Genomic DNA, 21,007 nt, shown 5'->3' on the forward strand with positions numbered 1-21,007 from the left:
GCAGCAAACGCTCTCCAGAAGTTCAGTGAGGATCTCTGAATGATCCAATGTTGACCTAAATGACTAATGATGATAAATACAATCCACCTGTGTGTAATCAAGTTTCCGTATAAATGCACCTGCACTGTGATAGTCTCAGAGGTCCGTTAAAAACGCAGAGAGCATCATGAAGAACAAGGAACACACCAGGCAGGTCCGAGATACTGTTTTGAAGAAGTTTAAAGCCGGATTTGGATACAAAAATATTTCCCAAGCTTTAAACATCCCAAGGAGCACTGTGCAAGCGATAATATTGAAATGGAAGGAGTATCAGACCACTGCAAATCTACCAAGACCTGGCCATCCCTCTAAACTTTCAGCTCATACAAGGAGAAGACTGATCAGAGATGCAGCCAAGAGGCCCATGATCACTCTGGATGAACTGCAGAGATCTACAGCTGAGGTGGGAGACTCTGTCCATAGGACAACAATCAGTCGTATATTGCACAAATCTGGCCTCTATGGAAGAATGGCAAGAAGAAAGCCATTTCTTAAAGATATCCATAAAAAGTGTTGTTTAAAGTTTGCCACAAGCCACCTGGGAGACACACCAAACATGTGGAAGAAGGTGCTCTGGTCAGATGAAACCAAAATTGAACATTTTGGCAACAATGCAAAACGTTATGTTTGGCGTAAAAGCAACACAGCTCATCACCCTGAACACACCATCCCCACTGTCAAAGATGGTGGTGGCAGCATCATGGTTTGGGCCTGCTTTTCTTCAGCAGGGACAGGGAAGTTGGTTAAAATTGATGGGAAGATGCATGGAGCCAAATACAGGACCATTCTGGAAGAAAAACTGATGGAGTCTGCAAAAGACCTGAGACTGGGACGGAGATTTGTCTTCCAACAAGACAATGATCCAAAACATAAAGCAAAATCTACAATGGAATGGTTAAAAAATAAACATATCCAGGTGTTAGAATGGCCAAGTCAAAGTCCAGACCTGAATCCAATCGAGAATCTGTGGAAAGAACTGAAAACTGTTGTTCACAAATGCTCGAGCTGTTTTGCAAGGAGGAATAGGAAAAAATGTCAGTCTCTCGATGTGCAAAACTGATAGAGACATACCCCAAGCGACTTACAGCTGTAATCGCAGCAAAAGGTGGCGCTACAATGTATTAACTTAAGGGAGCTGAATAATTTTGCACGCCCAATTCTTCAGTTTTTGAAATGTTAAAAAAGTTTGAAATATACAATAAATGTCGTTCCACTTCATGATTGTGTCCCACTTGTTGTTGATTCTTCACAAAAAAATACAGTTTTATATATTTATGTTTGAAGCCTGAAATGTTGCAAAAGGTCGCAAAGTTCAAGGGGGCCGAATACTTTCGCAAAGCACTGTACTGTAGATCCAACAGGAACTTGATCTAAAAGACAGAAAGAAAAGAGGAAAAGTGGGATCAAATTACAATAACAACTTAACCATTAGCTTCAGTTCACTTTCTAAGGGTAATCAGTTCCCACTCGGCAAAAACTGGTTGAATCAATGTTGTTTCCACGTCATTTCAACCCCCAAAAATCTAACACATTGACATTGAATCAATGTGGAACACTGATTAGATTTGCAAAATGTAATCAACGTAAGGGAATTTTGTCTTTCTTTCATTGAGCTTTTAATCTAAATCCAATTAGTGGTTTGACTTTAATTTCCTGAGTCACTTTACATTTCTTCAGCCAAGTAGGTCCCTCTGTAGTTGAGCCAAGGCCCAGGGGATATGGGTATGGGTATGGCAGAGAGAACCAAGCCACTGAATGAGTCCCAAATGACACCCTACTCCCTAAATATGGCACTACTTTTGACCATGTTCCCTATGGACCCTGATCAAAAGTAGTGCAATATTTATGAAATAGGGTGTCATTGAGCACCACTGCACATTGTTTCCCCTTGACATGCCGTTTAGAAAAAGGCTCCACGGACAACGCAATCGCCATTACACTGCCCTTTACAACCTGGACAAGATACATACCTACGTAAGAATGCTGTTCATCGGCTACAGCTCAGCCTTCAACCCCATAATGCCCTCCTAGCTTATAAATAAGTTCACTGACCTGTTCAACTTCAAGAGGCTTAAAATTTCCTGCCTGGTATGGCGATTGAACCGTCCGCAAACGCAGGGCTCTCCAGAGGGTGGTGCGGTCAGCCCAACGCATCACCAGGGGGGGCACACTGCCTGCCCTCCAGGACATCTTTAGCACCCGATGTCACAGGAAGGCCAAGAAGATTCATCAAGAACCCACCCGAGCCACGGACTGTTCACCCTGCTGCCATCTAGAAGGTGGAGACAGTACAGGTGCTTTAAAGCTCGGAATGATAAACAGCTTCTATCTCTAGGCCAATCAGACAGTTAAACAGTCACCCTGCCCTGAACCTTAGTCACTGTTACTAGTCTGCTATCACCCAGTATACTGCCCAGAACCTTAGTCAATGTTACTGACCAGCTACCACCCAGTATACTGCCCTGAACCATAGTCACTGTTACTGACCAGCTACCACCCAGTACCCTGCCCAGATCCTTATTCACTGTTACTGACCAGCTACCACCCAGTATACTGCCCTGAACCTTAGTCACTGTTACTAGACGGCTACCACACGGTACTCTACCCTGCACCTTAGAGGCTGCTGACCTATTTGCATAGAGTCATTGAACACTAGTCACTTTAATAATTGTAATGCTCCGGGTGTTGTGGGTGTGGAGTCAAATGCAGGAGACAGAGTTCAATGCTGTGCGTCTTTTAATAGCACCAACGCACCACAGGGTGCTCACAAAAGTTACGTTCCCAACCACAGGGAATCAAAAAGTACAACGGAAAAAATCACGACTAGGCACTAACACGTACCTCTACAACAGAGCCGACGGTTACATAGAAATAATCCCGCACAACAACCAACAACGGCTGTCTAATAAAGACAAACTAGTTAAACATGAACAGGTGCTACCACTAAACATACAAGGAGGGGGAGGAAAAACAATCAGTGGCAGCTAATAGGCCGGTGACGACGACCGCCGAGCGCCACCCGCCCGGGAAGGGGAAACACCCTCGGTCGGACTCGTGACAATAATGTTTACATACAGTGGGGCAAAAAAGTATTTAGTCAGCCACCAATTGTGCAAGTTCTCCCACTTAAAAAGATGAGAGAGGCCTGTAATTTTCATCATAGATACACTTCAACTATGACACTTCAAAATGAAAAAAAAAATCCAGAAAATCACATTGTAGGATTTGAATTGAATTTATTTGCAAATTATAGTGGAAAATAAGTATTTGGTCACCTACAAACAAGCAAGATTTCTGGCTCTCACAGACCTGTAACTTCTTCTTTAAGGGGCTCCTCTGTCCTCCACTTGTTACCTGTATTAATGGCACCTGTTTGAACTTGTTATCAGTATAAAAGACACCTGTCCACAACCTCAAACAGTCACACTCCAAACTTCACTATGGCCAAGACCAAAGAGCTGTCAAAGGACACCAGAAACACAAGTGTAGACCTGCACCAGGCTGGGAAGACTGAATCTGCAATAGGTAAGCAGCTTGGTTTGAAGAAATCTCCTGTGGGAGCAATTATTAGGAAATGGAAGACATACAAGACCACTGATAATCTCCCTTGATCTGGGGCTCCACGCAAGATCTCACCCCGTGGGGTCAAAATGATTACAAGAACGGTGAGCAAAAATCCCAGAACCACACGGGGGACCTAGTGAATGACCTGCAGAGAGCTGGGACCAAAGTAACAAAGCCTACCATCAGTAACACACTACGCCGCCAGGGACTCAAATCCTGCAGTGTCAGACGTGTCCCCCTGCTTAAGCCAGTACATGTCCAGGCCCGTCTGAAGTTTGCTAGAGAGCATTTGGATGATCCAGAAGAAGATTGGGAGAATGTCATATGGTCAGATGAAACCAAAATATAACTTTTTGGTAAAAACTCAACTCATTCTGTTTGGAGGACAAAGAATGCTGAGTTGCATCCAAAGAACACCATACCTACTGTGAAGCATGGGGGTGGAAACATCATGCTTTGGGGCTGTTTTTCTGCAAAGGGACCAGGACGACTGATCCGTGTAAAGGAAAGAATGAATGGGGCCATGTATGGTGAGATTTTGAGTGAAAACCTCCTTCCATCAGCAAGGGCATTGAAGATGAAACGTGGCTGGGTCTTTCAGCATGACATTGATCCCAAACACACCGCTCAGGCAACAAAAGAGTTGCTTCGTAAGAAGCATTGCAAGGTCATGGAGTGGCCTTATCAGTCTCCAGATCTCAACCCCATAGAACAACTTTGGAGGGAGTTGAAAGTCCATGTTGCCCAGCAACAGCCCCAAAACATCACTGCTCTAGAGGAGATCTGCATGGAGGAATGGGCCAAAATTCCAGCAACAGTATGTGAAAACCTTGTGAAGACTTACAGAAAACGTTTGACCTCTGTCATTGCCAACAAAGGGTATTTAACAAAGTATTGACCAAATACTTATTTTCCACCATAATTTACAAATAAATTCATAAAAAATCCTACAATGTGATTTTCTGGATTTTTTTTTCTAATTTTGTCTGTCATAGTTGAAGTGTACCTATGATGAAAATTACAGGCCTCTCTCATCTTTTTAAGTGGGAGAACTTGCACAATTGGTGGCTGACTAAATACTTTTTGCCCCACTGTACTGGTTTACCCACTTCATATGTACTGTATTCTAGTCAAGGCTCATCCTATATAAATACTACTTCTGTACTGTACACACCTTTCCTATTCATATACTGTCTATACACACCATTATATATATATATATACAGTGCATTCAGGAAGTATTCAGACCCCTTGCCTTTTCCCACATTTTGTTAAGCTACAGCCTTATTTGAAAATGGATGAAAAAAAAAAAATCTCAGCAATCTACACACAATACACCATAATAACAAATTGAAAGCTAATCCTTAGTAAAAGGCTCATGACAGCGCTCTTGGAGTTTCAGACCATGAGAGACAAGATTCTCTGGTCTGATGAAACCAAGATTGAGCAAAGTACAGAGATCCTTGATGAAAACCTGCTCCAGAGTGATCAGGACCTCAGTCTGGGGCGAAGTTTCACCTTCCAATGGGACAACGACCCTAAGCACAGAGCCAAGACAACGCAGGAGTGGCTTCGGGACAAGTCTCTGAATGTCCATGAGTGGCCCAGCCAGAGGCTGGACTTGAACCCGATCGATAATCTCTGGTGAGACCTGCAAATAGCTGTGCAGCATCGCTCCCCATCCAGCCTGACAGAGCTTGAGAGGATTTGCAGAGAAAAACGTGGGAAACTCTCCAAATACAGGTGTGCCAAGCTTGTAGCGTCATTACCCAAGAAGACTTGAGGCTCTAATCAATGCTAAAGGTGCTTCAACAAAGTACTAAGTAAAGGATCTAAATACTTATGTAAATGTAATATTTTCAGGGTTATTTGGTAATAAATCAGCAAAAATGTCCAAAATTCTGTTTTTGCTTTGTCATTATGGGGTATTGTGTGTAGATTGATGAGGAAAGAAAACGATTTAATCCATTTTAGAAAAGGCTGTAACCTAACAAAATGTGAAAACTCAAAGGGGTCTGAATACTTTCCGAAGATACTGTCTTTACAGTACCAGTCAAAAGTTTGGACAGACCTACTCATTCAAGGGGTTTTCTTAATTTTTTACTATGTTCTACACCGTAGAATAATAGTGAAGACATCAAAACTGTGAAATAACACACATGTAATCATGGAGTAACCCCAAAATGTGTCAGAATATATTTTAGATTTTAGATTCTTCAAAGTAGCCACCCTTTGCCTTGATGACAGCTTTGCACACTCATTGTATTCTCTCAACCAGCTTTACCTGGAATGCTTTTCCAACAGTCTTGAAGGAGTTCCCACATATGCTGAGCACTTGTTGGCGGCTTTTCCTTCACTCTGTGGTCCAACTCATCCCAAACCATCTCAATTGGGTTTAGATTGGGTGATTGTGGAGGCTAGGTCATCTGATGCAGCACTCCATCACTCTCCTTCTTGGTCAAATAGCCTTTACACAGCCTGGAGGTGTGTTGGCTCGTTGTCCTGGTGAAAAACAAATGATAGTCCCACTAAGTCCAAACCAGTTGGGATGGCGTATTGCTGAAGAATGCTGTGGTAGCCATGCTGGTTAAGTGTGCCTTGAATTCTAAATAAATCACAGACAGTGTCACCAGCAAAGCCCACACCAGTCTAATGTCCATTGCTCGTGTTTCTTGGCCGAAGCAAGTCTCTTCTTATTATTGGTGTCCTTTAGTAGTGGTTTCTTTGCAGCTATTCGACCATGAAGGCCTGATTCACACAGTCTCCTCTGAACAGTTGATGTTGAGACGTGTCTGTTACTTGGACTCTGTGAAGCATTTATTTGGGCTGCAAATTCTGAGGCTGGTAACTCTAATGAACTTATTGCAACATAGGTCACTCTGGGTCTTCCTTTCCTGTGGCGGTTCTCATGAGAGCCAATTTCATCATAGGGCTTGATGGTTTTTGCAACTGCACTTGATTAAACTTTCAAAGTTCTTGAAATGTTCCATATTGACTGATCTTCATGTCTTAAAGTAACGATGGACTGCTGTGTCTCTTTGCTTATTTGAGCTTTACTTGGTCTTTTACCAAATAGGGCTGTCTTCTGTATACCACCCCTACCTGTATACCACCGCTACCTGTATACCACCGCTACCTGTATACCACCCCTACCTGTATACCACCCCTACCTGTATACCACCCCTACCTGTATACCACCGCTACCTGTATACCACCCCTACCTGTATACCACCCCTACCTGTATACCACCCCTACCTGTATACCACCCCTACCTGTATACCTACCTGGTCACAACTGATTTGCTTAAACCCATTAAAAAGGGTAGGAATTCCACTGTTTAACTTTTAACAAGGCACACTGTCACGAATATCACCGAAGGTGGCTCCCCCTTCCCGTTCGGGTGGCGCTCAGCGGTCATCGTCACCGGTCTACTAGCTGCTAGTGAAGGTGACTCCCCCTTCCCGTTCGGGTGGTGCTCGGCGGTCATCGTCGCCGGTCTACTAGCTGCTAGTGAAGGTGACTCCCCCTTCCCGTTCGGGTGGTGCTCGGCGGTCATCGTCGCCGGTCTACTAGCTGCTAGTGAAGGTGACTCCCCCTTCCCGTTCGGGTGGCGCTCAGCGGTCATCGTCGCCGGTCTACTAGCTGCTAGTGAAGGTGACTCCCCCTTCCCGTTCGGGTGGTGCTCGGCGGTCATCGTCGCCGGTCTACTAGCTGCTACCGAAGGTGACTCCCCCTTCCCGTTCGGGTGGCGCTCGGCGGTCATTGTCGCCGGTCTACTAGCTGCTACCGAAGGTGGCTCCCCCTTCCCGTTCGGGTGGCGCTCGGCGGTCGTCGTCGCAGGTCTACTAGCTGCTACCGAAGGTGACTCCCCCTTCCCGTTCGGGTGGCGCTCGGCGGTCGTCGTCGCAGGTCTACTAGCTGCTACCGAAGGTGACTCCCCCTTCCCGTTCGGGTGGCGCTCGGCGGTCGTCGTCGCCTGTCTACTAGCTGCTACCGATCCCTTTCTCCCCTTTTCATTTTGTTTAGTCTAATTGGTTTCACCTTGTTGGGGCTTTTGGGGTCGGGGTTATTTAAGTTCGATTAGCCCGCCTGGGTACGTTCGGGCTTGTTTGCTGTTTTGTCAAGGAGTGTTCCTGTTTTTTGTTGGGATAGCCGCTGTACAGCGTATGTACCAGTTAGTACATTGTTGGAGTGTTTTACGCCTGTGTTTCGGCGTCACCCGTTTGTGCTACTATACGGAGAATAAAGCGTTTCCTCTGCCCTCTGCGCCTGACTCCACACCCATCACTCTTCCAGCGTTACACACACCTGTTCGTTTAAATGCATTCCAGGTGACTACCTCATGAAGCTGGTTGAGAGAATGCCAAGAGTGTGCAAAGCTGTCATCAAGGCAAAGGGTAGCTTCTTTGAAGAATCTCAAATATAAAATATATGATGATTTCTTTAACACTTTTTTGGTTACTACATGATTCCATGTGTGTTATTTCATAGTTTTGATGTCTTCACTATTATTCTACAATGTAGAAAATATTATAAAATAAAGAAAACCCCTTGAATGAGTAGGTGTGTCCAAACTTTTGACTGGTATATATATATCAGTGGAGGCTGCTGATGGAAGGATGGCTCATAGTAATGGTTGGAACACATGTTTGCTGTATTTGAACACCTTCTCAGTGTTTTTAGATGATTTGTGTTGTCTATGCTACACTGAATGTACAAAACATTAGGAACACCTTCCTAATATTGAGTTGCACCCACCCACTGTTTTGCCCTCTGAACAGCCTCAATTTTGTCAGGGCATGGACGCTGTTGTCGAAAGTGTTCCACAGGAATACTGTCCCATGTTGACTCCAATGCTTCCCACAGTTGTGTCAAGTTGTTTGGATGTCCTTTGGATGGTGGACCATTATTGATACACACAGGAAACTGTTGACCGTGAAAAAACAGGGCACCTGGCACCTACTACCATACCCCGTTCAAAGGCACTTAAATCTTTTGTCTTGTCCATTCACCCTCTGAATGCCCCCCCCCCCACCACAATACATGTCTCAACTTTCTCAAGGCTTAAAAATACTTCTTTAACATGTCTCCTCCCCTTCATCAACACAGATTGAAGTGGATTTAAAAAGTGACATCAATACGGGATCATGGCACAGGTTGCATAAAACACCGTAAGTTCATTTTCCTCTCATCTTTTCCCTTAAAGTTTCCTTAACTCCAAGTCAGTTGCACAAAGCATTTTTGATGTGAATTTTCCTCTTAAATTAAGTGATAAAGTGTCAATGAGGTCCCATAACTCCTTCATTCAGCATGGATATTATTATTATTATTATAAACAGCAATTGTGGAGGTGAATGTTGATTTCATTTGCTCTGGTTACCAAAGGAAAACATCAACCAGCTAGCTACTAAGCTAAACAATGCAAGGTGAATGGCTAGAAAGCTAGCTGGCTAGTTAGCTATGCTATAGCTACTCTGTAAGTTAGCTTGACATGCTAGAAAGTAATAGAAACAAGTTGTGAAAAAAATGACTATCTTCTGAAGCAATTTGGTTTGTAGAAGTTCTATTTTGTTATATCACAAAATATGACATGTGATATGATCAATTTAGCCTCAGATTATATTAAATACGAATATATCAGCACTCCTACCTTTGAGAAGCTTTGTGAATACGGGCCAAGAACTATAGGAACATTCTTAAGTGTATTCTCTCAAGAAGCCCTCTCTAAGTTGATGCCTAGTCTCTATGGCAACCAGGAAGATGCCAAATACCTTTTCCCTCTCCACCATTGTGCCATGTCTGGCCATGACACAAAAGCCTCCAGCATCATTAAGACCATGTCTTAATCAGTGACAGAATCAGGCATTCAGAGGGAGTGAACTGGAATGACCCTGCAGGTTAGACTACATGGATTTCTCTGTCTCTCTCGCTCTCTGTTTAACTGTGTTTTACTTTCAATTGACTGTCTCTGTGCCCTGCTGTATATAGCTTGTATATCACCGCTGAGTAACTATCAACATCTAAGGGAGGCAGGTAGCCTAGTGGTTAGAGCATTGGGGCCTGTAACTGAAAAGTTGCTGGATCAAATCCCTGAGCTGACAAGGTAAAACAAATCTGTAGTTCTGTAGTTAACCCACTGTTCTCTGGGTGCTGAAAGACAGCCCCCTGCACCTTTCTGACCCACAGGGTTTGGGTTAAATGCGCAAGACACATTCAGTTGTATAACTGACTAGGTAGGTCTTTCCCTTCTCCAACTTCTTGACAGACAGGGGCAAATGTATTAACATTTCTTCTGTTGTAAATTTGCTGGATAAAAACCCTATTGTTATCCTCAAATTAGCTGGGTCAGTCTGACCTGTTTAATTTATTTCTTTCTTCAGTTGATGAATTATACGGTGGTTCGCTTTCTTTTGAAGGTTAAGTGAGCCTGTTTCAATCAAAATGAAAGACCTACGGTCATACTTGAGAGACCAGGTCTACTCTATAATCTCCAACATTAAGTCTTTTTTTTGTGTTCACTTTGGGGTATACTTTTCCAGTTAAAAGGTAGCCAGGCTCTTCACTATAGCTCTATTGTTTTGCTTTGGCAGTCTTTTTGGTGAGAGGTTCATGCATTTAACGGCACTTGAGGGCCTAAATTGGTAGTGTAACCAAGCAACCGGTAAGTTGATATTCAACAGCTTGGATGCCTGTGATTTATCAGATAAAAGAATACTGATCATCTTTAAAACCAACCAGGAGCAGAAACAGGGGCACAGGAGTGGCTACACAGGAGACGGACTGTAGCCAGGCTAGCGGCAGACTACTCTGGGGCAGTCCAGGATGAGAGCGGTGGGTATTATCCTTTTCCTACATAATGACAATTCTATAAATAAGGGGGAACTTTTTGTCTGTATGTTCTAATTAACTAGAGGGAATTGTTTTCTCTCTGAGGAACAAGAAGTGTCAAGAGGGATATTCTTGAAAAGAGGCCTATAAGCCTATAACAGAATATCATTGAAATTTGTACAATTTTAAACATAAAACAAAAAAATCTGTATTATACAATGTTACAGCAAACAAACCGTGTCTTCTAGAGTGGACGATGACGAGAACAAAGATGACCAAGTTTCTCCGATAGATAAAGAAACAACAGCATTAGTACATTCTGATAAAATGACAGACACCTCAGCCTTCCCCTCTGGTTTCAGAAGGTTCTAATATCTTTGATGTCTAATTTGCTAAACTCTAGCCTTGGTAAGACATCTGGAACTGTACATAGCAAATAGTACAACTGGTTATCTTAAAAAGCTTTCGTTGGTTGTGTTATGGTTACCGTGTTCACATGTTGTACCAACCCCATAGGACAAGGACAGGAGAAATATTTAAAAGGGGATGAAAAGAGAGCAAGGGTTGTCACGGAGTTTAAGGCTTTTGTTTTGACAATTTAAATCGCCCTGGCTACGTCCCAAATGGCACCCTATTCCCTATTTAGTGCACTACTTTTAACCAGGACCTATAGCGCCCTATTCTCTATTTAGTGCACTACTTTTAACCAGGACCTATTGCACCCTATTCCCTATTTAGTGCACTACTTTTAACCAGGACCTATTGCACCCTATTCCCTATTTAGTGCACTACTTTTAACCAGGACCTATTGCACCCTATTCCCTATTTAGTGCACTACTTTTAACCAGGACCTATAGCGCCCTATTCTCTATTTAGTGCACTACTTTTAACCAGGACCTATAGGGTTCTGGTAAAAAAAAATATTTAAAAAGTGTCCACTACATTGGGTGTAATTTGGTTCTGGAAATTCAGGGTGATTCAATACATATACCGTAAACTCTTAGAATACTTTTTTCTTCGGCTGTCCCAATAGATAAGCGACAACTACTTCGGTGAGGTGCAAATCAAATCAAATGTTTTATTTGTCACATACACACATGGTTAGCAGATGTTATTTCTTTCTTCAGATGATGAATTATACGGTGGTTCGCTTTCTTTTGAAGGTTAAGTGAGCCTGTTTCAATCAAAATGAAAGACCTACGGTCATACTTGAGAGACCAGGTCTACTCTATAATCAGTGGGACATGTTTTTACTTTTAAAAATATTTAACCAGGTAGTCTCCTTGAAGTAAGTCAGAAGACCTTTTTCCCTGGGGGGGGAGAGATAAAACTTGGAAGGAGAATAATAACTGTCAGAGTGCTCCAGCTGTCATCATAACACTGCAGCCTCCAGACCTCCTCACTGTAATGGCTACCAGTATAGTGGATGACACGAGCGTGTCTGGAGTCCTGCTGCTGCTGCTCTGTCTCCTGCTCATCACGGCCTGGTGCCTCACTAACGCCTCACACATACCAGGTGAGACCAATGATGTATGAATGATGTGTAAATGTGTCTAGGGGGGGGGGAGTGGGGGCAAAACGGTGGCAAGTAGCAATCCTGTACTAACCTGCATCTCTACTGTACGTGCCTCTATGGCAGGTCCTTTCTTCTGGGCTGGTCTGGGTCCAATCCTGTACTAACCTGCGTCTCTACTGTACGTGCCTCTATGGCAGGTCCTTTCTTCTGGGCTGGTCTGGGTCCAATCCTGTCCTACTCTCGGTTCATCTGGAGCGGGATAGGAACAGCCTGTAACTACTACAACAAGAGATATGGGAGTATGGTTCGGGTCTGGATCAACGGAGAAGAGACTCTCATTCTTAGCAAGTAAGTTCTGTTGAAATGGAATTGGAAAATACTCCACTCATTCAGTTCGGTGGGGGTAGGGGGTGATATTCATCAAGCGTCTCAGAGTAGATCTAAGATCCTCTACCTCCCATGTCCGTTCATTATCATTGAAAAAGTAAAAACTTATCCAAGATCAGCACTACTTGTTTGAGACTCTCTATTTATGACACTCTTGGTCTCTCACTCTTGCTGCAGGTCCTCTGCTGTCTACCATGTCCTGAAGAGTGCCCACTACACAGCCCGGTTCGCCAGTAAACGAGGACTGCAGTGTATCGGGATGGACGGGAGAGGTATCATCTTCAACAGTGACATCCCACTCTGGAAAAAAATGAGGACATATTTTGCGAAAGGTAAACAAACGACAGAGACTTGAAGTTTATCTATTACATGATTATCTAACTCACTAACATTTGACTCACTCTTACTAGATGTCAAATTAATTTATGTTCTGGTCTGATACAGGGTTGGGATCAATTCCATTTAAAATCAAATCATATTGTATTTGTCGTATGCGCTGAATACAACAGACCTTACCGTGAAATACTTACTTACAAGCCCTTAACCAACAATGCAGTTCAAGAAAGAGTTAAGAAAATATTTACCAAATAAACTAAAGTAAAAAATAATACAAAGTAACATAATAAAATAACAATAATGAGACTATATACAGGGTGTTACGGTACAGAGTTAATGTGGAGGCTTTATACAGGGTGTTACGGTACAGAGTTAATGTGGAGGCTATATACAGGGGGTACCAGTACAGAGTCAATGTGGAGGCTATATACAGGGTGTTACGGTACAGAGTTAATGTGGGGGCTTTATACAGGGTGTTACGGTACAGAGTCAATGTGGAGACTATATACAGGGGTACCAGTACAGAGTCAATGTGGAGACTATATACAGGGGTACCAGTACAGAGTCAATGTGGAGACTATATACAGGGGTACCAGTTCAGAGTCAATGTGGAGACTATATACAGGGTGTACCAGTACAGAGTCAATGTGGAGACAGGGGTACAGAGTCAATGTGGAGACTATATACAGGGGTACCAGTACAGAGTCAATGTGGAGACTATATACAGGGGGGGTACCAGTACAGAGTCAATGTGGAGACTATATACAGGGGTACCAGTACAGAGTCAATGTGGAGACTATATACAGGGTGTACCGGTACAGAGTCAATGTGGAGGCTTTATACAGGGTATTACGGTACAGAGTCAATGTGGAGGCTATATACAGGGTATTACGGTACAGAGTCATTGTGGAGGCTATATACAGGGTGTACCGGTACAGAGTCAATGTGGAGGCTATATACAGGGTGTACCAGTACAGAGTTAATGTGGAGGTAATATACAGGGGGTACCGGTACAGAGTCAATGTGGAGGCTATATACAGGGGGTACCAGTACAGAGTTAATGTGGAGGCTATATACAGGGGGTACCAGTACAGAGTTAATGTGGAGGCTATATACAGGGGGTACATTTACATTTACATTTAAGTCATTTAGCAGACGCTCTTATCCAGAGCGACTTACAAATACCGGTACAGAGTTAATGTGGAGGCTATATACAGTGGGTACCGGTACAGAGTCAATGTGGAGGCTATATACAGGGTGTACCAGTACAGAGTCAATGTGGAGGCTATATACAGGGGGTACCAGTACAGAGTTAATGTGGAGGCTATATACAGGGTGTACCGGTACAGAGTCAATGTGGAGGCTATATACAGGGGGTACCGGTACAGAGTTAATGTGGAGGCTATATACAGGGGGTACCACCGGTACAGAGTCAATGACTGGAGGCTATATACAGGGGGCATATATTATTATTATTATTATTACCAGTACAGAGTTAATGTGGAGGCTATATACAGGGGGTACCAGTACAGAGTTAATGTGGAGGCTATATACAGTGGGTACCGGTACAGAGTCAATGTGGAGGCTATATACAGGGTGTACCAGTACAGAGTTAATGTGGAGGCTATATACAGGGTGTACCAGTACAGAGTTAATGTAGAGGCTATATACAGGGTGTACCGGTACAGAGTTAATGTGGAGGCTATATACAGGGGGTACCGGTACAGAGTCAATGTGGAGGCTATATACAGGGTGTACCGGTACAGAGTTAATGTGTGGTGGTACAGGTTAGTCGATACTCTACCGTTCAAAAGTTTGGGGTCACTTAGAAATGTTCTTGTTTTTGAAAGAAAAGCGAATTTTTTGTCTATTAACATAACATCAAATTGATCAGAAATACAGTGTAGACATTGTTAATGTTGTAATTTACTATTGTAGCTGGAAACAGCAGATTTTTTTAAATTGAATATCTACGTAGGAGTACAGAGGCCCATTATCAGCAACCATCACTCCTGTGGTCCAATGACATGTTGTGTTAGCTAATCCAAGTTTATAATTTTAAAAGGCTGATTTATCAATAGAAAACCCTTTTACAGTTATGTTAGCACAGCTGAAAACTGTTGTCCTGATTAAAGAAGCAATACAACTGTCCTTCTTTAGACTAGTTGAGTATCTGGAGCATCAGCATTTGTGGGTTTGATTACAGGCTCAAAATGTCAAAAAACAAATAACGTTCTTCTGAGAATCATCAGTCTTTTCTTGTTCTGAAAAATGAAGGCTATTCCATGTGAGAAATTGCCAAGAAACTGAAGATCTCGTACAACGCTGTGTACTACTCCCGTCACAGAACAGCGCAAACTGGCTCTAACCAGAATATAAAGAGGAGTGGGAGGCCCCAGTGCAAAACTGAGCAAGAGGACAAGTACATTAGAGTGTCTAGTTTGAGAAACAGACGCCTCACAAGTCCTCAACTAGCAGCTTCATTAAAAAGTACCCGCAAAACATCAGCCTCAACGTCAACCGTGAAGAGGCAACTCCAGGATGCTGGCCTTCTAGACAGATACTCTGTCCAGTGGCTGTCTTCTTTTGCCCCTCTTAATCTTTTATTTTTAATGTCCAGTCTGAGATATGGCTTTTTCTTTGCAACTCTACCTAGAAGGCCAGCATCCTGGAGTCGCCTCTTCACTGTTGACGTTGAGACTGGTGTTTTGCGGGTACTATTTCATGTAAATAGTCCGGTGCCCATTTTTATTAATTGTATAGGGTGATTTCAATTCACTCAATGGAATTCTTCCTGAATTGTCTGAATTGAAATGGAATTGAGCCCATCCTTGGTGTTGTGTGTGTTAGCTCTGACAGGGCCTGGTCTGCAGCGGACAGTAGGGATCTGTGTGAGTGCAACAGACAGGCACCTGGAGCGTCTGCAGGAGATGACTGACCCCTCTGGACACGTAGATGTTCTCAACCTGCTGAGATGCATCGTAGTGGACATTTCTAACAAACTGTTCCTCAGGGTGCCTCTCAATGGTCAGTGGCAGGGTGTGTGTGTGCGGGGGGAGGGGTTTGTCTGTGTGGGTGTGCCTGCATGCATGTGGGGACGTCTGTTCTCTGTCCTGGCACCCCAATGGTGGAATCAGCTTCCCCCTGAAGCTAGGACAGCAGAGTCCCTGCCCATCTTCCAGAAGCATCTGAAACCCTACCTCTTCAAAGAGTAACTTAAATAATCAATCCCTCCCACCCCTTTACTAGCTCTGACTTTGCTGATAGCTACTTTATTGAGGAAAAGTGTACATACTATGACTGTGATATGTGGTTGTCCCACCTGGCTATCTTAAGATTAATACATTAACTGATAGTGGCTCACGATAAGAGAGTATGTTAAATGACTCACTACTGTAAGTAGCTCTGGATAAGAGTCTGCTAAACGACTCACTACTGTAACTCTCTCTGGATAAGAGAGTCTGTTAAACGACTCACTACTGTAAGTAGCTCTGGATAGGAGTCTGCTAAATGACTCACTACTGTCAATGTAATGTAAATTGACATCCTTAACACGTTGAATTATGCCAAGCTTTGACTGTGTGCCTTGTACTTTATGTAACTCAGAGAAAGAGCTGCTATTGAAGATTCAACACTACTTTGACACCTGGCAAACGGTTCTGATCAAGCCTGATATCTTCTTCAAATGTGGATGGATGTACAAGAGGCATCAACAAGCAGCGTAAGTTCACACATGCACTTAAAGCCTCTATGTGGTGATTGGTGATGTTCACTCTTCGGGGGGGGGGGGGGTTGCGTAAATGAAGGTGTGTAGTAGTTTTGTAGAAGGTGTGTAGTTTAATCAAGTGTTTTGACGTCTCGTCTCTAGCAAGGAGCTACAGGACGTCATGGAAAGCCTTATCGAAACCAAAAGAAGAATTATCAGTGAAGCTGAAAAACTGGATGATGATATTGACTTCACCTCAGAACTCATCTTCGCCCAGGTCTGTTCTGCTGATTAATTCAAATCATATCATTGTATAGGGTGTCACTAAGAGAAACCTGTCAATCTTCCACTCTCTCGGCGTGTGTGTGTGTTGACCAGAACCATGGAGAGCTGTCGGCGGACGACGTGAGACAGTGTGTGTTGGAGATGGTGATAGCAGCCCCAGACACTCTGTCCATCAGTCTGTTCTTCATGCTCATGCTGCTGAAGCAGAACCCTGAGGTGGAGATGAGGATTGTAGAGGAGATCAGCACTCTCATAGGTGACTATGCTCACACCTTTCAAATAAAGGGGGTTTCAACAGTTAGGTGGAATTTCTAATAATATATAATATATGCCACATAGCAGACGATTTTATCCAAAGCGACAGCAACTTACAGTACAGTGAGTGCATATATATTTTAGTATGTGTTAATGATCTCTGCGGGACCCACAACCTTGCTAACACCTCTCTGAGCCACCCTTGACTAATAATTGAGACAAATATCTCCCGGATGACAAATGATATCTTTTAGGCACACCATGCTGACAATCTTATGTTCACTTCTATCCACAGGAGAGAAGGATGTAATGACAGTTGACTTCCAGAACTTCAGAGTGCTGGAGAGCTTTATCAATGAGTCCATGAGGTTCCATCCTGTGGTAGACTTCACCATGAGGAAGGCGCTGGAAGATGACGTCATCGATGGGACCAAGGTTTCCAAGGGAACCAACATCATCCTCAACATAGGGCTCATGCACAAAACTGAGTTCTTCCCCAAACCCAACGAATTCAGCTTGGAAAACTTTGATAAAACTGTAAGTGAGAGTTGGGGTGGTCCTAATTGCTTAAAAGCATTGCATTGCAAACTGTTGTCATAATTGATGGACAGGTCTGTGAAATCATTCAGAAGTAGCATGTGGTTTACCTGGTTCCAGATCAGTTTGTGACATCTTGCCAACTCCATTGATTCATGCCGAACATTATAACGACCATAAGACAGCACAAACCGATCTGGTACCAGGCTATGGTTGACCTCTCCTTTTTTCCATCAGGTGCCCAGTCGTTTCTTCCAGCCGTTCGGCTGTGGCCCCCGCTCCTGTGTGGGTAAACACATTGCCATGATGATGATGAAGGCTGTCCTGGTGACGCTATTGTCGCGGTACACGGTGTGTCCTCGTCATGGCAACACACTGAGCAGCATCAGGCAGACAAACAACCTGTCACAGCAACCCGTGGAGGATGAACACAGTCTGGCAATGAGGTTCATACCAAGACAGCTGACCATAACCTAACCACAACCACTACTGACCACCACCACTACTGACCACAACCACTACTGACCACCACCACCACTACTGATCACCACCACCACTACTGACCACAACCACCACTACTGACCACAGCCACTACTGACCACGACAACCAATATAACCTGTCCTGTCACAGCAACCTGTTGAGAATGAACATGAACACAGCCTTACCATGAGGGTCATACCCAGAATGACACAAGCAGCCTCCACTGACCACAACCAGCCACCACTGACCACAACCAGCCTCCACTGACCACAACCAGGCACCACTGACCACAACCAGCCACCACTGACCACAACCAGCCACCACTGACCACAACCAGGCACCACTGACCACAACCAGCCACCACTGACCACAACCAGCCTCCACTGACCACAACCAGTCACCACTACAACCAGCCACCACTGACCACAACCAGCCTCCACTGACCACAACCAGGCACCACTGACCACAACCAGCCACCACTGACCACAACCAGGCACCACTGACCACAACCAGCCACCACTGACCACAACCAGCCACCACTGACCACGACCGGTCACCACTAACCACAACCAGCCACCAGCCACCACTGACCACAACCAGCCTCCACTGACCACAACCAGCCGCCACTGGCCACAACCGGCCAGTTACCACTGACCACAACCAGCCTCCACGGACCTAGAACCAGCCTCCACGGACCTAGAACCAGCCTCCACTGACCACAACCAGCCTCCACTTACCACAACCAGCCTCCACTTACCACAACCAGCCTCCACTGACCACAACCAGCCTCCACTGACCACAACCAGCCTCCACTGACCACAACCAGCCTCCACTGACCACAACCAGCCTCCACTGACCACAACCAGTCTCCACTGACCACAACCAGTCACCAGCAACCACTGACCACAACCACAACCAGCCACCACTGACCACAACCAGCCACCAGTCTCTACTGACCACAACCAGCCTCCACTGACCACAACCAGTCATCAGCCACCACTGACCACAATCAGCCTCCACTGACCACAACCAGCCTCCACTGACCACAACCAGCCTCCACTGACCACAACCAGCCGCCACTGACCACAACCGGCCAGTTACCACTGACCACAACCAGCCTCCACTGACCTAGAACCAGCCTCCACTGACCACAACCAGCCTCCACTGACAACAACCAGCCACTACTGACCAGAACCAGTCACCACTGACCACAACCAATCACCACTGACCACAACCAGCCTCCACTGACCACAACCGGTCACCAGCCTCCACTGACCACAACTAGCCACCACTGACCACAACCAGCCACCACTGACCACAACCAGCCACCACTGACCACAACCAGTCACCACTGACCACAACCAGCCACCACAACCAGCCGTCACTGACCACAACCAGCCACCACTGACCACAACCAGCCACCACTGACCACAAGCAGCCACCACAACCAGCCGCCACTGATCACAACCAGCCAGTTACCACTGACCACAACCAGTCACCACTGACCACAACCAGTCACCAGCCACCACTGACCACAACCAGCCACCAGCCTCCACTGACCACAACCAGCCTCCACTGACCACAGTCAGCCACCAGCCACCACTGACCACAACCGGCCTCCATTGGCCACAACCAGCCTCCACTGACCACAACCGGCCTCCACTGACCACAAGTGGCCTCCACTGACCACAACCGGCCTTCACTGATAATAACCAGCCACCACTGACCACAACCGGCCTCTGTTGGCCACAACCAGCCTCCACTGACCACAACCAGCCACCCCTGACCACAACCGGCCTTCACTGATCATAACCAGCCACCACTGACCACAACCGGCCTCCGTTGGCCACAACCAGCTTCCACTGACCACAACCGGCCTCCGTTGGCCACAACCGGCCTTCACTGATCATAACCAGCCACCACTGACCACAACCGGCCTCCGTTGGCCACAACCAGCCTTCACTGACCATAACCAGCCACCACTGACCACAACCGGCCTCCACTGACCACAACCAGCCTCCACTGACCACAACCAGCCACCACTGACCACAACCGGCCACCACTGACCACAACCGGCCTCCACTGACCACAACCGGCCCCCACTGACCACAACCGGCCTCCGTTGGCCACAACCAGCCTCCACTGACCACAACTGGCCTCCGTTGGCCACAACCAGCCTCCACTGACCACAACCAGCCTCCACTGGCCACAACCAGCCTCCACTGACCACAACCAGCCTCCACTGGCCACAACCAGCCTCCACTGACCACAACCAGCCACCACTGACCACAACCAGCCACCACTGACCACAACCAGCCACCACTGACCACAACCAGCCACCACTGACCACAACCAGCCACCACTGACCACAACCAGCCACCACTGACCACAACCAGCCACCACTGACCACAACCAGCCACCACTGACCACAACCAGCCTCCACTGACCACAACCAGCCTCCACTGACCACAACCAGCCTCCACTGACCACAACCAGCCACCACTGACCACATCCACTGACCTGGTCGGTGGAGGAGAATGACCACAACCATCACTGACTTTTACCTCTGACCATAACCAGGACTGACCACAACCATCAATAATCTGACCACAACCAACACTGACTTTTACCTCTGACCATAACCAGGACTGACCACAACCATCAATAATCTGACCACAACCAACACTGACCAAACTGACCTCACCACAACCAACGCCAACCACACTGACCTGACAGGTGGAGGATGAACACAGCCTGACCATGCCCAGAATGATCACACATTTTACTGGCCACTTGATCACAACAGCTGAGACACACCTAGCACTGACCATATAAATGTAAATACTTGAGTTACCAAGACTGTACAAACAGATATGGGACCAGGTACTACTACTGCTGGGCTATAGTCAATACTTTCTCTGTTTAAAGGCTACTATCCCACAACTATAATACAGTATTGCTACACTAGACTACATTTTTCAACACTAGTCTGTGCATTTTTGTACTTATTTTCTAGTTGCAAAATTACAATTTCTAGTTGTTTTTAAAACCATGTCATTAAAAATGTATAAAG

The 21,007-nt window shown here is 45.3% G+C and overlaps 1 protein-coding gene and 1 long non-coding RNA gene across 4 annotated transcripts; one reads left to right on the plus strand and one right to left on the minus strand.

Annotated features, from left to right (window-relative positions):
* Positions 1 to 1,252: 1,252 nt before the first annotated feature.
* On the minus strand, positions 1,253 to 12,745 carry LOC124037483. Its single transcript, XR_006839200.1, has 3 exons — positions 12,113 to 12,745; positions 2,092 to 2,311; positions 1,253 to 1,409 (listed from the first exon to the last, which is right to left on the minus strand). It is a non-coding gene; the product is annotated as an uncharacterized LOC124037483 (long non-coding RNA).
* On the plus strand, positions 10,033 to 19,250 carry LOC124037481 (brain aromatase). 3 transcript variants are annotated; one of them, XM_046352224.1, is made up of 11 exons: positions 10,033 to 10,264; positions 10,342 to 10,434; positions 11,818 to 11,947; positions 12,145 to 12,295; positions 12,512 to 12,666; positions 15,521 to 15,697; positions 16,277 to 16,391; positions 16,539 to 16,653; positions 16,755 to 16,917; positions 17,212 to 17,453; positions 17,691 to 19,250. In XM_046352224.1, exons 2-11 carry the CDS (start codon positions 10,426 to 10,428, stop codon positions 17,928 to 17,930), a joined length of 1,497 nt encoding a protein of 498 aa, XP_046208180.1. In that variant the 5' UTR covers positions 10,033 to 10,264; positions 10,342 to 10,425; the 3' UTR covers positions 17,931 to 19,250. The 3 variants fall into 3 exon arrangements, with proteins under 3 accessions (XP_046208180.1, XP_046208181.1, XP_046208182.1); XM_046352225.1 differs by having other exon boundaries at positions 10,036 to 10,264; positions 11,798 to 11,947; XM_046352226.1 differs by lacking the exons at positions 10,033 to 10,264; positions 10,342 to 10,434 and having other exon boundaries at positions 11,798 to 11,947; positions 12,071 to 12,295.
* Positions 19,251 to 21,007: the final 1,757 nt, after the last annotated feature.

The sequence above is a fragment of the Oncorhynchus gorbuscha genome, linkage group LG06 (genome assembly GCF_021184085.1).
Source record: "Oncorhynchus gorbuscha isolate QuinsamMale2020 ecotype Even-year linkage group LG06, OgorEven_v1.0, whole genome shotgun sequence".
Classification (NCBI taxonomy): domain Eukaryota; kingdom Metazoa; phylum Chordata; class Actinopteri; order Salmoniformes; family Salmonidae; genus Oncorhynchus; species Oncorhynchus gorbuscha.

Excerpts from the sequence above, each read along its gene's own strand:
- LOC124037481 (XM_046352224.1), top strand. Across the intron at positions 11,948-12,144 it reads TAACGCCTCACACATACCAG|GTCCTTTCTTCTGGGCTGGT; the intron begins GTGAGACCAATG and ends CCTCTATGGCAG. Across the intron at positions 12,667-15,520 it reads GAGGACATATTTTGCGAAAG|CTCTGACAGGGCCTGGTCTG; the intron begins GTAAACAAACGA and ends TGTGTGTGTTAG.